The 22,637-nt window shown below is 50.1% G+C and overlaps 2 protein-coding genes across 3 annotated transcripts in view; one reads left to right on the forward strand and one right to left on the reverse strand.

Moving 5' to 3' along the window:
- The window catches only part of ANKRD33B (ankyrin repeat domain 33B), a 102,488-nt gene extending 88,873 nt beyond the window's left edge, over positions 1 to 13,615 (reverse strand). For both annotated transcript variants that reach the window (XM_025270705.2, XM_006059765.3), the window contains exon 1: positions 13,250 to 13,615. In XM_025270705.2, the coding sequence (XP_025126490.2) occupies positions 13,250 to 13,615 (366 nt within the window). The remainder of the gene's footprint in view (positions 1 to 13,249) is intronic.
- On the forward strand, positions 13,109 to 18,735 carry LOC102400444 (basic salivary proline-rich protein 4). The gene is made up of 6 exons (XM_044932492.2): positions 13,109 to 13,327; positions 13,384 to 13,819; positions 14,643 to 15,007; positions 15,102 to 15,147; positions 17,926 to 18,002; positions 18,359 to 18,735. The coding sequence occupies exons 1-6, from the start codon at positions 13,109 to 13,111 to the stop codon at positions 18,536 to 18,538; spliced, it is 1,323 nt and encodes a 440-aa protein (XP_044788427.1). The 3' UTR covers positions 18,539 to 18,735.
- Positions 18,736 to 22,637: the final 3,902 nt, after the last annotated feature.

Raw genomic sequence — 22,637 nt, forward strand, 5'->3', positions numbered from 1 at the left:
CTGGGTCCACCCAGATCAAGGGCTATGTGATTAAGTCACTCAGTTTTTTAGAGAAATGCACTTATTCTGCTTTCCAGGTATAGCAGTGGAGAGTAACCCCACTCCAGGGCCTCCTGCCCTGGGTCCACCCAGATCAAGGGCTCTCCGGTCTCCCAAAATCCTCCCAGGAAGATGCATCTGTGCTGTGTCCCCCATGGCTGACAGCTCTCTCGTGAGATCAAAGGACCCAGTCTAAGCAACTACATTCAGGCAGATGCTTTCCTCTCAGTGGACGTGCCCCAGATACTACTGTTGTTTAGTCGCTCAGTTGTATCCGACTCTTTGTGATCCGATGGACTGCAGCGCACCAGGGTTCCCTGTCCTTCACTATCTCCTGGAGTTTACTCAAACTCATGTCCATTGAGTCGGTGATGCCATCCAACCATCTCACCCTCCGTCCTCCCCTTCTCCTCCTGCCTTCAATCTTTCCCAGCATCAGGGTTGTTTCCAGTGAGTAAGCTCTTAGAATCAGGCGACCAAAGGATTGGAGTTCAGCTTCAGCATCAGTCCTTGCAATGAACATTCAGGGTTTATTTCTTTTAGGATTGACTGGTCTGATCTTGCTGTCCAAAGGACTCTCAAGAGTCTTCTCTAGCACCACAGTTTGAAACATCGATTCTTCGGCACTCACACTTCTTTGTGGTCCAACTAGAACTTAACGAACAGCTTTCCTCCTAAGTAGCTTTTCCAGGTTCTGCTGAAGGAGGAATTCTGTGGTCAGTGGCCTTTCAGCTTCTGTGAGGTGACACTTTGTGTGTGGCCCCAACAAACACACACACATCCCAGGCAGGATGACGGGCCATCCCGGTTGGCCAGGGGCACAGGGGTTTCCCAGGATGTGGGACCTTGATGCCAACACAAGGAAATTCTGGGCAGACCGGAGAGACCCGATCCCCCTTCAGCACCAGTGGGTGCTTCCCACCCACCAGCGCACATGGAGAGTGAGCCTGGGGGCCTCAGAGGTGGCCTGGGCCAGCGCCCCTCAACAGAGTTGGGCCTGTGGGTAATGAGGCATCAGTCACTCCCTCCCCTGCTTCATGGCGTCCTCCATGTCCCTTTGCACTGCGGAAGCACAGGCTCCCCAAAGAACTGGTCCTCTGAAACAAGATGGTCAGCAGGCAGGAGTGTCTCTGGGTGATACCAGGACTCCTCGCCCTGGTCAGCCGTCGGACCATCCCGGAGCTACAGTACACAGAATTCATTTCCTAGAAACCCACCCATTTCCTATGACCAAGGAAAAAACGCCCGACTCACAGATCCACAAAACCATCCAGGCGGCTATGTCACTGCTGCTATTTTTAGCACATGACCACTGTGTTTCCAAATACAAAGGCTGGAAGGTCTAGAAGGAAGCAATGCAGCCTGACCCTCCTGCCCGGAGCAGGCAGGGCCAGGTCCTTGGGGATGCCCGGGAGGTGAAACAGAAGTGGAAGGGGACTTCAGGAACCCACCGCAGCTGCTTGTTCGCAGCAGAATGTCACAACTGGGTCAGGCACTGAGAGTCCCAGGATGTACCAGGGCTCCCAGCCAGGGCTCTGCATGACCATGAACTCACAGGAAATGAGTTTGGACTCTGCCCATTCTTCTTCAAGCTACCACCGCCACCGCCCACAGTCAAAGGTGCTCCCGAGATGGGGTCCCAGTCCCCTGCCCTCCCCTCCCACCTTGCTTCACCTGCACCCATGGCCCCACCCACCACTGTCCTCATGGTACGAATGCATAACCCGAGATCTACCCTCTGAACTAACGTTTACATTTACAAACGGGCCCTTACCAAGTGACAGACACACTATTGGCTTGACCGCTCCTCTTTGGCTAGATGTTCAATTTGCTCCCACCTTTTCCCTTGGCCGAAATTGAAGCTGCAGGACTAGAAACCCATCTTGAGGTTAATTCACCCACAGAAACAACAGCTGCCCTCAATGAGCATCCCCTGTTATGCCTAAGTCACTGATTTATTCTGCCTAGAACTTCCATGAGGTTATTGTAAGCCTCATAAAAAGCACCCCCTTTTCTAGATGGGCATCTAGAGGAAACTGAGGCTGGGAAGACCATGTGACTTGTCCAGGTCATGTGACCAACCTAAGGCTACCATCTTTGGCCACCACACTTGCTTTCTCCTCTCAGAATAAAGTTCCATAGCTCTTTCCACAAGTGAACATGCCCATCACCAAGAGCGCAGACTCTGGTTCTGTATATCTAGGGAGGGCCTGCAATCCTGCATTTGGGGAGAAACCCTAGATGAGCACCTCATTGAACCACACTTGAGTAGCAACATTCAAACACCCAATATTCCCATCAGTCCCATCTCCCCAAATTAACCATATCTGATCTTGCTTTAGCTTCCAAAATCCAGTCTATTTCATGTGGTAGGGCTGCAGATAAAAGGCAACGCGTGCCTCCCCTCATTTGTACTAAATTTTTGATTTTGAAATAGTGGTCAACTGACACGAAACCACCCCTTCAGCCTGTCTCCCCAGTATCGACATCTTGCATAAGTACAGTGCAAGAGCATCATGAAAGGGGCACTGCTGTATTCCACAGAGCTTGTTCAGGGCTCCCTGGTGTGTGTGTGTGTGTGTCTGTATGTGTGGTCCTCTGCCATTGTAACCCTCGTGCAGCTCCAGGTAACCACCACCACGATCTAGAAGCAGGCCTGCCCCAGCCAGAGTACCATCCACTCCTCCCCGTAGAGCCCTAACCCAGCAACCCCCAGTCTGTTCTCCATCTCTGAAAGTGAAAGTCGCTCAGTCGTGTCCGACTTTTTGCGACCCCATGGACTACACAGTCCATGGAATTCTCCAGGCCACAATACTGGAGTGGGTAACCTTTCTCTTCTCCAGGGGATCTTCCCAAACCATGGATCAAACCCAGGTTTCCCACATTGCAGGAGGATTCTTTACCAGCTGAGCCACCAGGGAAGCCCAAGAGAAGGTCTCATCTCTACAACTGCATTACTTCGGGAAGATTACGTAAATAGAACCACATGGCATATAATCCTTAGAGATTTTTTTTTTTTTTCCACTCAGCCTAATTTCTCCATCTTCCTTCCTTCCTTTATTCATTTCTTCAGCTGTGCTGGGCCTCCACTGCTGCGTGGGCTTTTCCCCAGCTGAAGCAGGCAGGAGCTCCTCTCTGGTTGTGGGGCACAGGCTTCTCGCTGCCCTCTTGCTGCAGAGCATGGGCTCTAGGAAACAAGCTCAACCCTCAGGGCTCACAGGCTTAGGTGCCCCGAGGCATGTGGGGGCTTCCCAGATCAGGGATCGAATCCATGTCTCCTGCACTGGCAGGCGGATTCTTTACCACTGAGCCTCCAGGGAAGCCCTTCATTTTTCAACTGAATTCACGTGTCTTTCCTTATCCCAGCAAGTGTGCTGCTATAAATGTGACACCCTTTACTGGCGGGCACCAGCCCTGAGCAGAGGTCCTGCCTCTCCCCTGGCCTCGCCTCCACACCTCTCTCCGCTGGGATGTCCGTGAGACCTCTCGCCCATGAGCCAGCTACATTTTAGAAACAGAAGCCAGAGGGAAAGGCTTGATTCCTTCATCTCCCCCTACCCATCACATGCCTGCCCTGGATCTGAACTCATTCGGAGCTGACATCGATATGCCTTTAGAAGCATACACTGCTTTTCTGATACATGGAAATTGCTCTCAAATCCTACTCTTCCAATCCAATTCTGCCACCTACCCAACTGGCACTCGGGATTTCACGTCTTGCTTCATTTCCGTGTCTCTGACTTAGTAGAAATAAGTAAATGCCACCTTCAACTGTCTTTAAAATTCAGAAATACCATTAAAAAAGTCTCTATTCTTTTTGTACACACACACAGAGTGACAACAAGGATTTTAAATATCCTACTTCATCATAAAATCTGAACTCATAAACACACACACACGCCATACATACACCATTATTCTACCAACTGTCTAAAAGAATTACTTCCCAACCATCTAGAATGAATATTTCCTTTGTTCACATATTTCCTTTGTTCACATAGTTTAACAACTTCTCTACATCCCTCTTATTTCTTTTAATTAAAGGAAATTATATATATTTTTACATATGGAATTATTTTGACTTAATTTGGAGAAATTATAAAATATCACATGGTTATGATTTAGATAGTTGGGGCTTCCCTCATAGCTCAGTTGGTAAAGAATCCACCTGCAATGCAGGAGACCCCCAGTTTGATTCCTGGGTCGGGAAGATCTGCTAAAGAAGGGATAGGCTACTCACTCCAGTATTCTTGGGCTTCCCTTGTGGCTCAGCTGGTAAAGAATCCGCCTGCAATATGGGAGAGCTGGGTTCAATCCCTGGGTTGGGAAGATCCACTGGAGAAGGGAAAGGCTACCTACTCCAGTATTGTGGCCTGGAGAATTCCATGGACTGTATAGTCCATGAGGTCGCAAAGAGTCGAACATGACTGATCGACTTTCATTATGATTTAGAATTACTGGCCCAATAGGCTATAAAGTCAGTCTCAAAAATTTTCAGAGTATCACGCAGACCATAGTCTCTGAATCAGGCTTCAAAGGTTATTTTATATAAAGCCTAACAATATATATTTAAAAAATTAAATACCATTCTAAATAACTTCTAGGTCAAAAAAAAAAAAAGAGGAAATCATTAATATAAATGAGAACCTAACAATAATAAAATGTTACATACCAAAACTTGGGGGGGGGGGAATGAAAGTGATACTTTGAAAGTTATATGTAGAATAAACCTGAAGGAAGGAAATAATAAAAGGGAAAGCAGAAATTAATGAAACAGCGAACAAGGAAACAGATCCAGAACAAAAGTTGATTCTCTGAAAAGACAATAAAATATTTTTGAAGAGACAAAGTCGGACGCGACTGACTAAGCAACACCACAAGAGAGAAACAGCTTAAATGCAAAAAATGCAAAAAGACAGGATATAATATGTTATAGCAGAGATTAAAAAGAGAATTCTGTAAAAAAGCTCATACTACTAACCTTTAAAACTTAGGAGAAAAAAATGGAACAGCTTCCTAGAAAAACAGAGATTATCATAATGGATTCTGGAAGAAAGAGAAAATCAGAATAATCCTATAACCATAAGTTACTGACCTAAAGGTCTGGTCCGAGGAATTGAATTTTAGTAACTTAAAATTAGTTAAATCACACTTAAAGCTTTCCCTATACTGTAAAGCCTTCCCTATACTGTAGCCATATCTACTAGAAGTTGTCATTCAAAATAGTTTTAATTAATAGCTCACTTATCATATTGACATGAAGGTTGGGCAAATAAATGAGATTCCAAAAGAATTTCTAAACCCTCTTACTGCTTTAGATTTTTATAACACCTCTGTCTTAGTCTTCCTTTACAAACATAGGTTGGAAAAGAAATCAACAGTATAAAATCAGCACACAGAATTTCTGGGTAGCCCATTCCTCAAGTGCAGCCAGGAGGCAAAGGTGGAAGGCTCAGAAACCCCTTGGGGAGGCTCACAGGGGTCAAAAGGCAGACCATGAACAGCTGCCGGGTCATTCTAGAACCCAGCTCTCCTGACATATCTACAGGTCCTCTTCCCTGAGCCCCACTTTCTTCTACTAAAAAATGATAGGGACCACCAAGCTCCAAAATCCATCCCGGCTTCAAGACCCCCTGATAATGCTTCTCTTAGGTTTCTGAAACCTATACACACACACACACACACACACACACACCCCAAAAGCAGCATTAAATATAATCCTGTCCATCAAAATTAAAACAGGCCTTCAGGAGCTGATACTCACTGAGGCTGGACGGTTAGGACATGGGAGGTTCTTGATACCTTCTCCTCAGGCACCTATCTGAAATATTCCTCAATAAAGATAAATTTTAAATAAACAGAAATGCTGAGGGTTAGTGAACGGCATCGACTACAAGCAAAAGCAAGTTCACACTTAGAGGGTAAATCCATGCTTGGCTTTGTAACCTGCTTCAGCAGAACTGACGCTGAACCTTTCTTGCTCTGCTGGCTCCCTGGCAACTCTGCCCCTGCCTCGGAGAACAGGCCCAGACCAGCCTGCTGCAGGAGGAGAAACCACACAGACAGAGACCAGCCACCCCAGCCAAGACCGTCCCCATCCTGCCATCTGCAGCCAACCCCCAGCTAAAAGCATATCCGGCTGAGATGGGCTGGGCTGGGCCACCCTCAGCAGCATGTGACTGGTGTGTACACCCCTAAGGTTTCAGTTATTTGTTATGCAGCGTTGCTGTGGCCATAGATAACTGATACACTTACATGAAGAACACAAGGGACACTTTATGGTACTACAGTGGTGAATACGAGTCATTACACATCTGTCCAAACCCACATAATGGCAACCCCCTCCAGTATTCTTGCCTGGGAAATCCCATGGACAGAGAAGCCTGGCGGGCTACATCCAGCTCATGGGGTCCCAAAAGAGTCGAACATGACACAGAAATGAAACAACAATACAGTGTCCAACACCAAGGGTAACCAAGGTAAACTGTGGAGTTTGGCTGATTGTGATGGATCAGTGTAACTTCATCAGCTGCAGCAAACGTACCACTCTGGTGGGGGATGTCGGCAATGGGGGCAGGCGGATGTGCCTCGGGAGAGTAGAGGATATAAGGGAAATCTCTGCTCCTTCCCCTCAATTTTGCTGTGAACCTAAAATTATTCTTTAAAAAATCGTGTCCTTTTTTTTTTCCTCCCACTTTGTGTTTTTTTCCCACACCTCACAGTATGTGAAATCTTAGTTCCCCAACCAAGGATCAATCCTTGCCCCCTGCAGTGGAAGCATGAAGTCTTAAGCACTGGACTGTCAGGGAAGTCCTGTCCTTTTTTAACCAGAAAATGAAGGAAATGGGGGACCCACTTGGCGGTCTAGTGGTTTAGACTCTGTGCTTCCACTGCAAGGAGCACAGGTTGGATTCCTGGTCAGGGAACTAGATTCTACATGCTGCAACTAAGACCTAGCCCAGCCAAATAAATAAACATTTTAAAAATATATCACTTCCTCAGTGATCAATGCAAAGAAGTAGAGGAAAACAATAGAATGGGGAAAGACTAGAGATCTCTTCAAGAAAATTAGAGATACCAAGGGAACATTCCATGCAAAGATGGGCACAAAAAAGGACAGACAGAAGCAGAAGATATTAAGAAGAGGTGGCAAGAATACACAGAACTATACAAAAAAGATCTTCACAACCCAGATAATCACGATGGTGTGATCACTCACCTAGAACCAGACATCCTGGAATGTGAAGTCAACTGGGCCTTAGGAAGCATCACTATGAGCAAAGCTACTGGAGGTGATGGAATTCCAGTTGAGCTATTTCAAATCCTCAAAGATGATTCTGTGAAAGTGCTGCACTCAATTTGGAAAACTCAGCAGTGGCTACAGGACTGGAAAAGGTCAGTTTTCATTCCAATCCCAAAGAAAGGCAATGCCAAAGAATGTTCAAACTACAGCACAATTGCTCTCATCTCACACGCTAGTAAAGTAATGCTCAAAATTCTCCAAGCCAGGTTTCAGCAATACGTGAACCGTGAACTTCCAGATGTTCAAGCTGGTTTTAGAAAAGGCAGAGGAACCAGAGATCAAGTTGCCAACATCTGCTGGAGCATTGAAAAAGCAAGAGAATTCCAGAAAAACACCTATGTCTGCTTTATTGACTATGCCAAAGCCTTTGACTGTGTGGATCACAATAAACTGTGGAAAATTCTTCAAGAGATGGGAATACCAGACCACCTGACCTGCCTCCTGAGAAATCTGTATGCAGGTCAAGAAGCTATGGTTAGAACTGGACAAGGAACAACAGACTGGTTCCAAATTGGGAAAGGAATACGTCAAGGCTGTATATTGTCACTCCGTTTATTTAACTTATATGCAGAGTACATCATGAAAAATGCCAGGCTGGATGAAGCACAAGCTGGAATCAAGATTGCTGGGAGAAAAATCAATAACCTCAGATATGCAGAAGACACCACTGTTATGGCAGAAAGTGAAGAACTAAAGAGACTCTCGATGAAGATGAAAGAAGACAGTGAAAAAGCTGGCTTAAAACTCAACATACAAAAAACTAAGATCATGGCATCTGGTCCCATCACTTCATGGCAAATAGATGGGGAAACAATGGAAACAGTTAGAGATTTTATTTTCTTGGCCTCCAAAATCACGCAGATAGTGACCGCAGCCATTCCTGAGCCAAGTGAGGAAATGGGTGAAGCAGTCTTTGAAACATTTCAGCAAGAGGAACTGGAACGTAAACATGTGAGAGAAGAATCCCATTAAGAGAGGAGGGGGACTTCCCTGGTGGTCCAGGGGTTAAGGCTTCTGCTTCCACTGCTGAGGACCCGGGTTTAATCTCTGGCCACGGAACTAAGTTCTGATAAGCCACGTGGCATGACCAGAATAAATTTAATTATTTTTTTTTTAAAGGAAGGAGTACAATATTTTCAAGGTAGCAGCATTGGGCCTAAGTTGGTTCAAGAGCTGTCTGACATTCAAACCGCCGTTCTATAACAATGAACACAGCACAAACATTTCCTTTGGTTGCAGTCCTCCCTGCAGAGTTGTCAGGGCCTTACCTCAGGAGAGAAGTGAAGAATTAACAAGGAGAACTGTCCCCGAGTCAGCGGGAACAAAACAAGCATAAATCTACAAGACAGCAGAGCACACTCTGAATACTTCTGAAGGATTGTTTGACAAATATTTACATGTTGCATATTTAGTTATGCAATCCTTTTAGAACAATAAATATTTTAGAAGGAGACTCTGCTGAGCCAGGTCCAAAATTCTACCGATCTCAGGAGCCAGGAAACAACAGACCTTTTTTTTTTTCTTGGCCATGCAGCATAGCACAGGGGATCTAGTTCCCTGGCCAGGGATCAAGCCCTTATCCCTTGCATTGGAAACCTGGAATCTTAACCACTGGACCACCAGCAAAGTCCCCAGAACACACCTTCTTAAACAAAACAAGTCTGATCCTTAGTTAACTCCAGCCAAATGAAACCTTACTCATCTCGGCAAACTCTCTTCTTAATGGACCAGAGATCAACAGTTCAATAAACACAACCCCTAAAAAGTCTTTACAGACATTTTCCTTCTGGGAAGCTGCTATCTGCAGCCTGTGAGCAGTTCAGTTGTTGTTATCTAGTCACTCAGATATCACTGAGTAACTTATTCCAACTCTGTGACCCCATGGACTGCAGCCTGCCAAGTTCCTCTGTCTGTGGGATTTCCCAGGCAAGAATGCTGGAGGGGGTAGTCATTTCCTTCTCTGAGGGATCTTCCCAGTCCAGGGATGGAACCATCGGCTCCTGCATCGGCAGGTGGATTCTTTACCGCTGACTCACCAGGAAGGCCTGAGTAGTCTGTTAGTTAATGCAATTCCCCTTGTCCTCCAGCAAAAACGCTCAGACTTTCCATAAGCTTTTTACTGCTACTGATCACAGACCAGGCCCTGAACAGCTCCTGCCTCAGGACCTGTGCATTTGCTGTGCCCTCTTCCTGAAGTGCTCTTTCCGAGTTTTCTTCTCTGCATCTTTTCGTTTTAAATAATGTGACTCGGGTTGTTGTTGTTTTTTTTTTTTGGCTGTGCTGGGTCTTCATGGCTACGATCAGGCTTTCCCTACTTGCAGCGCGCAGGCTTCTCACTGAGGTGGCTCCTCGTGTTGCACAGCACAGGCTCTAGGGTGCTCGGGCTTCAGCGCTGTGGCACATGAGCTTAGCTTCCCCGTGACATATGGAATCTTCCCGGGCCAGGATCAGCCCGTGTCCCCTGCATCGGCAGGGGGATTCTTGACCCCCAAGCCACCAAGGAAGCCCTCTTCTCTACGTCTTTGCTAGAACGTCACCGGTTCTCTCGAATGACCACCCTACCTGCCACTGCAGCCCTCAATTGCTGAACACCCGGACTGTCCTCCCTTGGCTCCAGGAGCTGCTGGCTTGGCTGGGGATGGGAGGAAAGACTTCCCTGAGGAGACGCCCTGAAGACCTGAAGCTGAAGGCTGTGAGCGGCCGAGTGGTGTGGCCATGTGTGGAGGGATATCACGGGCCCGAGGCCGGATACCTGCATGGTGAAACCAGATTTCCCAGCTTCCCATTTCTTAACCAGCAGCTCCAGGCCGGCCCCTCAGCAGCCAGCCCTGGAAAGCCCCTCTGGCTTCAGCGACCACATTGTCCCGCACCGTGACCGACCACCGCCTTGGAGCCATCTGCCTGCCTAGAAGGTCCTCCCACCAACACCTCCAAAAGTCGCCCTTCACTGGGCTTCCCTGATTGTCCTCACGTCCCGGCTTCCAAGACATTTGCTCTGCACTGCTATAGAGCTCCTCTCACATCCTGCCTCTGGCTATAAGCACTGGGTGCTATTACCCTCTAAGCACTGGGCACTATTACTCTCTAAGCACTGGGCGTTATTACTCTCTAAGCACTGGGTGCTATTACTCTCTAAACACTGGGTATTATTGCTCTCTAAGCACTGGGTACTATTATTATCGTCTAAGCACTGGGTACTATCACTCTGAGTTCTTCCTCAATTAAAAGGTGAAGACTCTCAAGGCAGAGACCCTTTAATTCAGGAGACCCTGCAGTGCCCACTCGTGCCTGGCACACAGTGGGTCTGCAGTGAACGCTCATCAGTGACTCACTACCCCATCTGCTACAGGGTTGTGTTTTGGTCCTTGTGACACCGCATTCTTTCAAAGTGCTTCAGAAAGACAGAGGCTGTTTGATAACAAGATCAAGAAGCCACCAGGAAGAACAGAAGCTCTCGCCTCACTCCCTCAAAGCCCAGAACACAGGACCCGCTCCTTCTGATCAGAAGATAAAAGGGCTTGATGGGCTGTGGGCCTTTGTCATTGATGGGCTGTGGGCCGTTTCTCCATCCTGATTTGGTGGGGAGCAGAGAGGAGGCTCAGAGCAGAAAAATGAAGGGAGACTCTGTAATCAAGGGGGAAAGCAAAAAGAAAAATAGCTTTGCCTGATCCCAAGAAAAAAAAAAACCTGGAGGATGTCTCTTCTGAGCATGGAGAAGGTAGGTGAGTGAAAAACAGGACAAGACAGTAAACACGGCCACGTCCGAGAGCTGTGCGCTAGGGATCAGCCCCACATCACAGTGGGGAAACTGAGGCAGAGACCGGAGCTGGCCACCCCTGACTCTGCACTGAGGGAGAGGCTTTCACAGTGAAAGTTGCTCAGTCGCATCCGACTCTTTGCAACCCAATGGACTATACAGTCCCTGGAATTCTCCAGGCCAGAATACTGGAGTGGGTAGCCTTTCCTTTCTCCAGGGAATCTTCCCAAGCCAGGGATCGAACGCAGGTCTCCCGCACTGCAGGCGGATTCTTTACCAGCTGAGCCACAAGGGAAACCCAATACTGGAGTGGGTAGCCTTTCCCTTCTCCAAGGGATCTCATCGACACAGGAATCGAACCCTGGTATCCTGCATTGCAGGTGGATTCTTACCAACTGAGCTATCAGGGAAGCCCTCGAGGCTTTCACAAGAGGCCGCAAAACTCAGTACGACAGACCCAAGCCCCTTGGGGATGGTCCACGTTGTCCTCAGTGGTCTCTGGTACAGCTGCTTTCCAACTTTTATTTTTTGCCCTCAAAGGAAACACAACAAAGCACAGCCTAGTGGAGCTGTGCTCCTAATGGAGCCCAGAGTGAGGGCTGGGCACCCCAGGCCCCAGGAGACCCCAAGCTGCCTCCAACAGGGGAGAGATCCATCCCATCCCTGACCCTTCCTGACCCTTGTGGGGCTTCCTTTAAGGCAGCCCCCAGTTACCTGCTTCAGGAAACTGAGGTCTCCTGTGAACATCTGTGTAAAGTCACCTTGGTAAAAGCGAAAGCAGAGCTGCACAGTCAGCCGGGGCCGCCTGGCAGCCAGAGGGAGGGCTGGGGTGCAGGCATCCCTGGGGTGTCCCAGGGTCACCGGGGTGATGCTGCCCACGAGGGCCCCTCTCCAGCTCTGGGAGCCTTCGAGATCTAGGGGCCAGCACCACCTGACACATTACACCAAGCGGAGAGCCCTCCCCAAGTTCAACTGCGGTGTCAAGTTCGACCATACCTGCATGAGCTCCAGTCTGCCAGAGCCGGGCCCAGACCACAGGCAGGGGAGGAACACCCCCGCCCCCACAGCCCCACCCCCCGCGATAAGCCAAAGGCACCCGGCTCCCCCGGTTTCCAAGGAGACGCACATTCTTCCCATCAGTGTGGGACCTCCCCAGCAAAGGCACCTTCTCTCCGGCTGCGCGCCAGGCAGAGACTGTCCATCCCGCGGGACCCGGGGACCGTAACAGGCAGGGAGACCGCGGCCACTGTCCGCTGGGCACCGACCACGGGCACCTAGCCGCTGCGCTCACCCTGCGGCTTTTCTCCTCCCGCGGCTTTGGTGGGCTGTGTTCCGAGAGCCAGTCCTTCTCGAGCCAACTTTTCTTTCTTTTTTTTTCTCAGTGTTTCTCATCGTCCCTGAGTCTTGTCATGACTCATGGATCCCTCGTGCTTCTCCCCACCCCCACGCCCGCCTGCCCTGCGGGTGTGCTCCTGCCACCCGGCTGTGTTCCCCTGCAGGGACCTGCCCAGGGGAGGGGGGCCCGCGATGGCCCTCGGCTCTCCGCGGTGACCGTTAGGATAGCCCAGTCGGACATCGCGCTGGCCGGCCACCGCGTGGGTCATCGGGCGCGGCCGCGCCTGGGCAGGGGGAGGGATGCGAGGAAGGAGGGGGTCCCAGAACCAACTCCGAAACTGGGAGGCGAGCAGAAGCCGATCCGCGCTCGGGCGTGAAAGGCAAAGCGCAGGGGCAGCGAGAGGGCCGAACCCTGGGGGCACTGGGGGCGACTGGGGCATTTTGCAGAAGGGGTTTCCCCTGCAGGCGAGGAGGGTTGACGGTCAGAGGGGACCCGGAGTGAAAGGACCCGCGAGACACCCCAACTCAGATCCCAGCGCGGGCCCCAGGGGAGCATCGTTAGACTCCGCGGGCGGGAAACTAGAAGGGGCTGCGGTGAGCACGCGCGTGGGTCTGGCGACGGTTCCCGAGGCGCTGTGACCACGGAGCAATTGTGCGGCTCCATCCGGCCAGGGATGGGCAGGCCGCCCAGGGCGCCGGGCGTGCCGCGCTCCCACGGAGCCGGGAAACGGCGCTCTCGGCCTCGGCAAAGTCATCGCCGGGCCAGGGCCGAGGAGGGCGGAGGGGCCCCGAACCCCGAGCGGGCGCGCTCTTACCCGGCCGTTGCGATCGGTCTCCTGCACCTCCTCGGCGCTGGGCCCCCGCCGCACCAGCGCCCTCAGCAGCCCCACGTCGTTGGCGCAGGCGGCGCGCAGGAGGGTAGCCGCCTCCGGGACGCCCTCCGGAACAGCCTCCGGAGCGCTCTCCGCGCTCACCGAGCTGTACTCCTCCTCATCTCCGTAAGGGTAGAAGGAGTCGTCCGAGGCGATGCTGCGGGTGTCGGGCAGACTCGAGAAGTCCTCGTACTCCTCGTAGTCAGCTGGGTCCTCCCCGGCCTGCGCGTCCCGGGGTGAGGACGGTGGCTCTGGGGACACGCGGCGCGCCCCGCCGCCCTCCGGCCCGGGCCCGGCCAGCAGCACCATGCCGGCGGCCGGGGCGCGGGCCGGGGGGCCGGGGAGCGGGCCGGGAGCCGGGGACGCCGGGCGCGCACCGAGGTCACCGCCCCTTGTCCCCGGCGGCCCCAGAAAAGCAGGAGGGCTCTGCGCGCTCCAGCTCGGCGGAAACGCGCGCCGGGCGGCCGCGCTCCAAGACTCGTGTCACCGGAGGCTGGAGAAAGCCCCTCGGGGGTAGGAGGAGCCGCGGGGGCTTTCCGAGCGCGGCGGGCGGGCGCGGGCGGGCGCGGACCGCGCGGGAAGCGGGCGGGGGTGGCCGAGCCCGAAGAGGCGCGCGCCCCGGGGTCCCGCGCCGCACCCCCCCCCACCACCACCACCCGGCGTGATCCTGGCAAAAGTTAAGAGCCAAGCAGGGGGCGCCTCGGCCCCACGGGTTCAGTGCAGCCGGCTGCTGTGCCCAGGAGCTGAGAAATGCGCACGCGGGAGAACCAGAAGCGACAACTAAAGAACCCGAACGCCCTCGTGGCTGGTGGCCCCGCCCCTGCTCTCGGGATGAGGGTGAAGGTGGGGGTCGGAGGACGCAGCGGGCTGAGCCGTCGGGAACACCAAATCCCTGGGCCCGGAGCCGCCCCGGGCGTCAGGCCTGCGGGCTGGGGTGGCGGGGTGGGGAGGGGGTTGGGGGGTCCAGTTTCTCAGCGTCCGAGACTCCCAGCCTGTTTGTGCATTTTTTCCGGGAGTCTGGACTCCGAGGCCAACTTCGCTCCCGGGTTAAGACGGCCCTGGGCACGGAGGACGGGTGGATGCGTGGGAGATGGTGTCCAGCTGGGGACCCTGCCCCTCTGAACCGGGAGCTCCGGGCTGCCCCCGGGGACATCCCACGCCGAGGCGAGGCGGGGGACCCGGGAGAGGACCCGGGCCAGCGGTCCCTTTCAGATGGCTTCTCAACGAGCGCCTCGGAGCCGCTGTCCTGGAGCCGCCGGGGTTGGGGGAATGACATTTGCGTGGGAAGGGGCGGCTCCAGGTCCGAAGGGTACCCCCCTCCCTCACCCCTGGCCAGGGTCCCTTTATCTGCGGAGTCTAGACGGATGCACGGGCGGAAGCCACCAACCCGGCTCAGACTCCGCTGCTGCTTGCCAAACTCAGAGTCGGCCCGCAGCGATGGCCAGGGTCCCATCCCCGAACCGTCCCCCTCAACCCCGGTCCCCCCAACCCCGGCCGGAGCCTGGCCTACCCCCCCACCCTGCCCCGTCGGTCCCAGCGCAGAGGGTGAAGCCCCGCCGCGGGGAGCCTCAGGCCTCCTACAGGAAGACGCATCGTGGGACCGTGGGCCAAATCCTCATGGAAAAAGCTTTTAGGATGGGGGAGATGTGGCGTGAAGGTTGGGGCCGTCGGGGGACGTCGCATCTTGGACAGAAACCTCAGGTCCAGAGGCGGACGCGGAGCCCATGGGTGAAACAGCGCTTCTTTCTGTCTCCTCACCCTCCTTTCCTTCTTTAATTTCCACCGCTCTGGACAGCGTGCCTACCCGGTGCCAGCGCCTGAGAGGCCCTCGGGGCACAAAGGTGAACAAAACCGGGCGGCCGCTGGAGCTGGGGACAAACTAGAAGATTCCAGGCCTGGGCGGGCAGGCTGAGGGCCACAGTGGGGAACGCGGTCAAAGACACCACCGGGGATGGTTGGCGGGGGCCTGAGTGAGGTTCCAACTGCCTAGGCCTCTGCATCCTGTGGCCCTGGCGTTCTGTGCGACCTGCCCGTGGTGATCCCCGGGGCCTCCAGTGTCCTCCGGGCTGACCGGGAACCTGGCACCCCCGAGGTCGGGAGGACGGGGTGGGGCTGCGGACAGGAAAGATGGACGCCCGAGCGAGCCTTGAGCCGAAAGTGAACCCGGGCGCATCGGCCTTCTGTAGTCCGGGGCTTTCTCTCTGAAGCCAAAAATACCCTGGGTCATAGTTTGGTTTTTCTTTTCTAAGTAGTTATATTTACATAAATCCCCACTGGAAATTTCCACCTTTCAAGACTGACCGCTGTTTTTGGTGTTTCCAGAGGCTAAATGAAGTCAGGGGATTTTTACAAGTTGAAGTGACCCTCCCCCTCTGCCCAGGCAGAGAGATGAGTTTGCTAACCCTCCCCTCCTCTAATCCCAGGCCGGCTGTGTGGTATCGAAGTACCCAGAGGGCTGGGACAGGGGTCCCCAGGGATGGGGCTGTGGTCCTGGAGTGGGGAAGTGGACCCCCAGGAGTGGGCAACCCCTCAGTCCTCATCCCTCGGTATTTCACCACCTAAGTTAAGCTCTATCTTCAGAGTTCCCCACTTCCTCCTTTCCTTCCTTGGAAATTTGGTTGCAAATATCACTACATGGTGTAACCTTTAAAGGTAAACTTCTGAAATGGCCAGCTCCAAATAAAAACTAGCCTTTTGTGAGGGATCCAACTCCAAACCAAACTGGTTTTCCCTTTTAGAAATGCTCCCCTTTTACCACAAAGACAAGAGATGTTCAGTGTTGTGAGAGAACACACAATTAGGCCTTGGGGATTTTAAGTCAACATTACATATACAAAATCTACCCAAGAAGGAGAAAGCAGCTTATCAAAACTGCCAACACACTCAGGAGAACTCTTAAATAGGTAACATTTTACAGAACTGTATTTGATTCAAGATAGTTAAGTTTCAATGGAATAGCTAAATTCAGCTGTTTTGATTGATGATGTTTAAGCTTTTTAATATTAATATTCTATTATTTCTTTCTCTTGAGCTTTTTATTTTGTATTGGGGTATAGCCGATTGACAATGCTGTGATAGTTAAGTTTTATATATGTATGGCAATTAAACAGCTGGTTGATTCAGTTGAATAATTTGTCCTTGGGCTATTTAAAAAAAAAAATCACTATTTTAGTTATATTTCTCAAAGAGGCCACCTAACTGTAATAGCTATAACAGGAAGGTCTTTAAAAATTACAAGCAGTGTATTTAAAGACTGAAAACTGAATGCACCTGTAATGGCACACTCCCCACAAAATTTGTTTAGAAAGCGAAGTGAGATGACCTAACGGTGGAGCCATGCATGAACCCTCCCCATGCATGTGTGTGTGCTGAGTCACTTCAGTCACTTCACACTCTTTGCGACCCCATGGACTGCAGCCTGCCAGGCCCCTCTGACCATGCGGATTCTTCAGGCAAGAAATACTGGAGTGGGTTGCCATGCCCTCCTCCAGGGGATATTGCCAACCCAGGGATCAAACCCACGTCTCTTATGTCTCCTGCATTGGCAGGTGAGTTCATTGCTCATCAAATAACCAAGGTCCCAACCTCTAGAATAGAACAAATGGCAGAATGATTTTAAGCATTTCATATGTCTGAAGTTTAGCACGTAGTAACTGTTGACTTTCATTATTATGAAAATCCATTCGCTGTATGACATAAACTCCTCTGCAGCATCGGGTGCTCCAAATGTGTTGCCCTATTTGCCGAGAGAACTACCCATGTGAGCTGAATGAGAAATGCTTTTCATTTTTTCTTTTGGAAGGCAGTGTACCCTGGGGTTAAGTGCAGACTGTGCTATCTGACAAACTGACTTCTGATGACATCCCCACTGTTGAGTTGCAATCATAATAGTTCTAGATCTTGACTGAGTTACACATGTATTTGACCAACTCCTGGTCTTGATACTTAGGATATTCCCAGAATTTTCCTACTGTATCTGTAAAGAAAAAAAATGTTGCTGGCCATTCCAGTTCTACAAGGATCAAGTCACAAGGCATTGCAGTCACCCACTGACAGGGGAATCCAGATGGAAAGGAAAAAAAAGGAAATATTGTGTGCTTTGGCTGTCTGCCCCTAGATGGTTAAGATACACATCTAAGGAAAAATTTCCATGATCCTAGATTCTTGCATCTTTCCATACAGAGAAAAGCACTAAACTCGTTCATTTGAGATGTCTGTTCTTTGTGATTCACAGTGATCTTTTGACATTTGGGTCCATGGTTTTTTCCCAGCAAATTATACATATAGGTCCCTCAGACAGTAAAGAATCTGCTTTCAATGCAGGAGACTCAAGTTTGATCCCCGGTTCAGGAAGAGCCTCTGGAGAAGGGAGTGACTACCTACTCCAGTATTGCCTAGAGAATTCCATGGACAGAGGAGCCTGGCAGGCTACAGTCTATGGGGTCACAAAGAGTCAGACATGACTGAGCGACCAACACTTTGACTTTCCTGTTCCACTCCGTACCTCTTTCAAAGCAGTTCCTCGGAGTTATCTGAGAGGCTGTTTCCCAGACTATATCCTCAGTAAGGTCTCGATAAAACTTAATTCACAGATTTTACATTCTGTGCTTTTATTTCAGCACCTGAAACAGGAGGCAAGGAGGGTGGGCACAACCTTTGGAAGGAAGACACAGCCATGAAGACACAGCAAAAACTGGTCAGAACCAAGTAGGTCCAAGATGGCGGAAGATCCAACCTCCAGCGGAGCGTGAGCCTCGCCATATGTTCATTGTAATATGCATGCATTATGCGCATTATGCACTCATGTGCTCATGGCCAGGCTTCTCTGTTCATGGAATTTTCCTGGCAAAGATACTGGAGTGGGTGGCCATTTACTTCTCCAGGGGATCTTCCTGGCCTAGGGATCGAACTTGGGTCTCTTGCATTGCAGGCAGATTCTTTATCATTTGAGCCAACAAGGAAGCCCCCATTATAATATATTAGCATCTAAGTGACACCCCTACCAGCACCATGAAGTCACTAGCCTACCAAGGTTGCCATTTCCTTCTCCAGGGGATCTTCCCAACCCAGGGATCGAACCCTGGTCTCCCGCATTCCTGGCAAATGCTTTACCCTCTGAGCCACCACGGAAGCCAGCACCATGACAGTTCTTCAGAGGCTAACCATAAAAGACCCAAAATAGGGGGTATCCCTATTCTTGAAAACTCTCAACCCTTCACTGAAACAGAATAATTCTCCCACTCCTTCACTTACGGAAGTATTCAGCCCATAAAAACTAACCACCCAAAATTTCCAGGCCTCTCATCTTCTGAGATGGTCCACACTCTGTGAGATGTATTTCTCTCAGGGCCCATCTTGCCTTTTGAGGTAGACTACATTCTGTCTATGAAATGTGTATCTTTCTAAATAAATCCAATTCTTACCTATCACTTTGTCTCTCACTGAATTCTTTCTGCTACAAGACGTCAAGAACCTGAGCTTGGGGACTTCCTTGGTCCAGTGGTTAGAACTTTGTGCTGCCACTACAAAGGCCATAGGTTCGATTCTTGGTTGGGGAAGTAAAGGGTAACTAAGCCCACACAACACAACTAGAGAGTACAAGGCCCGAAATGAAAGATCCTGCCTGATGCAATGAAGCTCCCCTGTGCCAAAACAAGACCTGATGCAGACAAACAAATAAAACAGGTACATAAAATATTTTAACAACAATAACAAAAAGACTGCACCTTCAAGTCCCAATCTGGGTTTTGGCCGGGTTCCAGTCCCACCCCGTGGTTCAAGTCCCATCAGATTTGCTTGGTTTCAGCAATGAAATAGAAGTAACTTAGAAGTAACTTAGAATGTCCTGGAGTCCATCTACAGAATGACTGGGCCAGATTATCCATCTGACCTACTTAGAGATATAAGGAGCAGCCTCTTGTGTATTTCTGGCTCTCCTATTAAAGAGATTAACCGCCCTCTGCCTCTAACTCCATTCAGTGGACAACGATGAGATCCCTCCCGCTGTAATTGGGACTGGTGCAACCATTTAAGAACTCATTTTCTTTTAGGGAGGATTTCTGCCCTTTGGGTAAATATGTGGAAGAAGCGTGTGCATGTATGCTCCTCACTGCCAACACTTCAGCCTTGTTCCTGCTCTTGATGGGAATTAGAGATAAAAGGGTATAACAAGAGAAGCCATCCCATGGACGGAGGAGCCTGGTGGGCTGCAGTCCATGAGGTCGCTAAGAGTCGGACATGACTAAGGGACGTCACTTTCACTTTTCACTTTCATGCATTGAGGAAGGAAGTGGCAACCCACTCCAGTGTTCTTGCCTGGAGAGTCCCAGGGACGGGGGAGCCTGATGGGCTGCCGTCTATGGGGTTGCACAGAGTCGGACACGACTGAAGTGATTTAGCAGCAGCAGAGAAGCCATGTTTCCTTCAAGGACAAAAGTTCTTGGCTCCTCATCTGAATAAAAGTGGTTGGATTTTTAAGGTTAACTTAGGGAGTCATATGTGATATAAAAAGCTATTCAAGGAATTACTCAGCAGAAGACTACACAACCCACCCTGGCCTTCTACCCTAGGAACAGGGCAAATATCTATTTTCCCATCATTACCCCTTTGTTCAGGCACCTATAATACTTTCTGTTACTGTTTTCCAACAATTTTTTTGCAAAACTGTCCTCCTTTTTATAACTTGAGAATTCTCAAAATTCAAGAACCAGGTCTTACTAGGTGATTTTTTTTTTTTTGAGGTATAGTTGATTTACAATGTTGTATTAATTTCTCCTGTACAGCAAAGTGATTCTGCTATATAGACATTCTTTTTCATATTCTTTTCCATTATGGTTTATCACAGGATATTGAATATAGCTCCCTGTGCTATACCGTAGGAACTTAATTTATTACTGGTTTTGAATCTCCAACATCTAAGAGGATGTCTCACCATCTTGATTGAAAGTGAAAGTGAAGTTGCTCAGTCGTGTCCTGCTCTTTGTGACCCCATGGACTGTAGCCCACCAGGCTCCTCTGTCCATGGGATTTTCCAGACGAGAATACTGGAGTGGGTTGCCATTTCCTTCTCCAGGGGATCTTCCCGACCCAGGGATTGAACCCGGGTCTCCTGCATTGCAGGCTTTCCATTCTGAGCCACCAGGAGAAGACTTAGCATCCTAAACCAGCCTCTGCCATCTCTTGGGACCTTCTGAATTTAGACAAGATCAGGTACCGAGTAGCAACCTGAACTTGTTACTTCTAAGTCTTCAGACCTTCAGGAATTAAAAACCAACATATCATCAAAGGTAGGAAGACACAGTGTTTCAGGAAAGAAAAATGAGATGTTACAAGATGGTCACATCCCAGACCTTGGGTGAGTCCCTGGGGCAGGCTACCAAGTTAGCATCCTTGACTTCATGCGGTAAAGAATTCAAGAGCAAGCCATAGTAAAGCAAAAGCAAGTTTATTTAGAGAGAGACACATTCCATCAACAGAAAGTGAGAGTGACCCCAGGGTGTGGGGTTGTTAGTTTTTATAAGCTGATAATTTCATAGGCTAAAAGTGGGAGTGTTATTCCAATTAGTTGGGGCAAGTGGTGGGTATTTCCAGGAACTGGACCACCGCCTATTTTCTGGCCTTTTATGGTCAGCTCCAGAACCATCTAGGCACCTGTGGGTGCATCATTTAGCCTGCTGATGTGTTACAATAAGTGTATGTTAAGGCTCAAAGGACTTTCCTTCTGACTCAGAGGTAAAGAACCCGCTAGCAATGCAGGAGATGCAGGTTTGATCCCTGGGTTGGAAAGATCCCTTGGAGAAGGAAATGGCAACCCACTCCAGTTCTTGCCTGGGAAATCCCATGGACAGAGGAGACTGGTGGGCTATAGTCTATGAGCTTGAAAAACAGTCGGATGAGACTTAGTGACTAAACAACAGCAACAACAAAATACTAAGGCTTAAGGTGTCTTGGAAGTCAAATTGACCATCATCTTGGACCTAGCTGGGTCTAACCAGTTTATGTCGTATCCAATGGCTATGTCGTTTTTTTTTAAAGGTTGTGCCCTACTCCCTTCCTGTCTAAATAGGACCCTGGGGGTATGTCTGGATTTTGTACCAACTTCTGACTATCAGTGGTTCTCTATAAAGCCAGATTAATATCTTGCCATATGTAACCATCATACTCAGACTGCTGGGACCACACACGAAGGAGACTCAGGTCTCACCCAGTGCTGGTGGTCCCGCCTCTAGAGGTGCATCTTGTCAATCAGGAGGAACGGGGTGATACACACAGCTCTGAGCCTGGACCCACAAGTCCTTAGGGCAGGGTCTCCAGGCCCCATCACTGTCCCGAACCAAGTATAAATCCCATAATCAAAGCAAAGACTAAATCAGAATTTTAAGTACCATCAATCATTCAGTATGGCTTACACCTATCACTTGGCCTAACTCTGGCTGGGTTTCCTGTCAAACCATGCCCAGGAGGTCAAAGCTAAGGGCCGAGAGAATTTAGGCTGAACATGCAGTGCTTGATGGTAGAGTCATTGGGCAAATATTTTTAAACTGAAGTAAAAATTAGTTCCCTGCTACATTAGTTTATTTACAGTACTGCTGTAACAAAACACCACAAAGTGGGTGGCTTAAACACTAGGAATGTGTTCTCTCACAGTTCGCCAGGCTAGAGGCCTGAGATCAAGGTGTCAGAAGGTGAGTTTCTTCTGAGGCTGTGAGACAGGATCTGCTCTGTGCTCTCCCCGGGTTTCCGTGGATTTGCTGGCCCTCTGATTCTCTTGGCTTCTAGAAACATCACCCCATCCCTGCCTCCATCTGTGTGTGTTTGGGGATCTGAATCTCCCCCCTTTTTAAGGGACGCCAGTCATGCTGGACTAGGGCCCACCCCAGTGGCCCCATCTAAAGTAATTAGATGTGTCACTGCCCTGCTTTCAAAGCAGGGCACATTCTGAGAACAGGGAAGTTAAGCCTTCAACATTAGGGGGACGCATTTCAGTCCATAACTCCTGCCTTTGGGGTGCTCCCATTCTGTTGGGGAGACGTAGAATAAACAACATAAGTACATGAAATGCATAGCATGGGAAATAGTGTTACAGGCCAAGAAAAAAACTAAAATGAGGAGAGGAAATGGAAGGATCCAGGGGTTAGAGTTTGAGTTGAGAGAGCTAGAGAAGGTCCCGCTGAGGAAGGAGCTTTGGAACTAAGACAGAAAGGAAGTGGGAGTGTGAGCTATGCCAGCCGTGGGGTCCTCATCCGTTCATGCCTCCTGTTCCTGAATGAATAAATAAGAGATGGCTGAGCAATCTCGATGCCAGCTTTCTCTAGCTCCTAAACCTAAGACA

Source organism: Bubalus bubalis, chromosome 19 (genome assembly GCF_019923935.1).
Source record: "Bubalus bubalis isolate 160015118507 breed Murrah chromosome 19, NDDB_SH_1, whole genome shotgun sequence".
In the NCBI taxonomy this organism is placed as follows: Eukaryota; Metazoa; Chordata; class Mammalia; order Artiodactyla; family Bovidae; genus Bubalus; species Bubalus bubalis.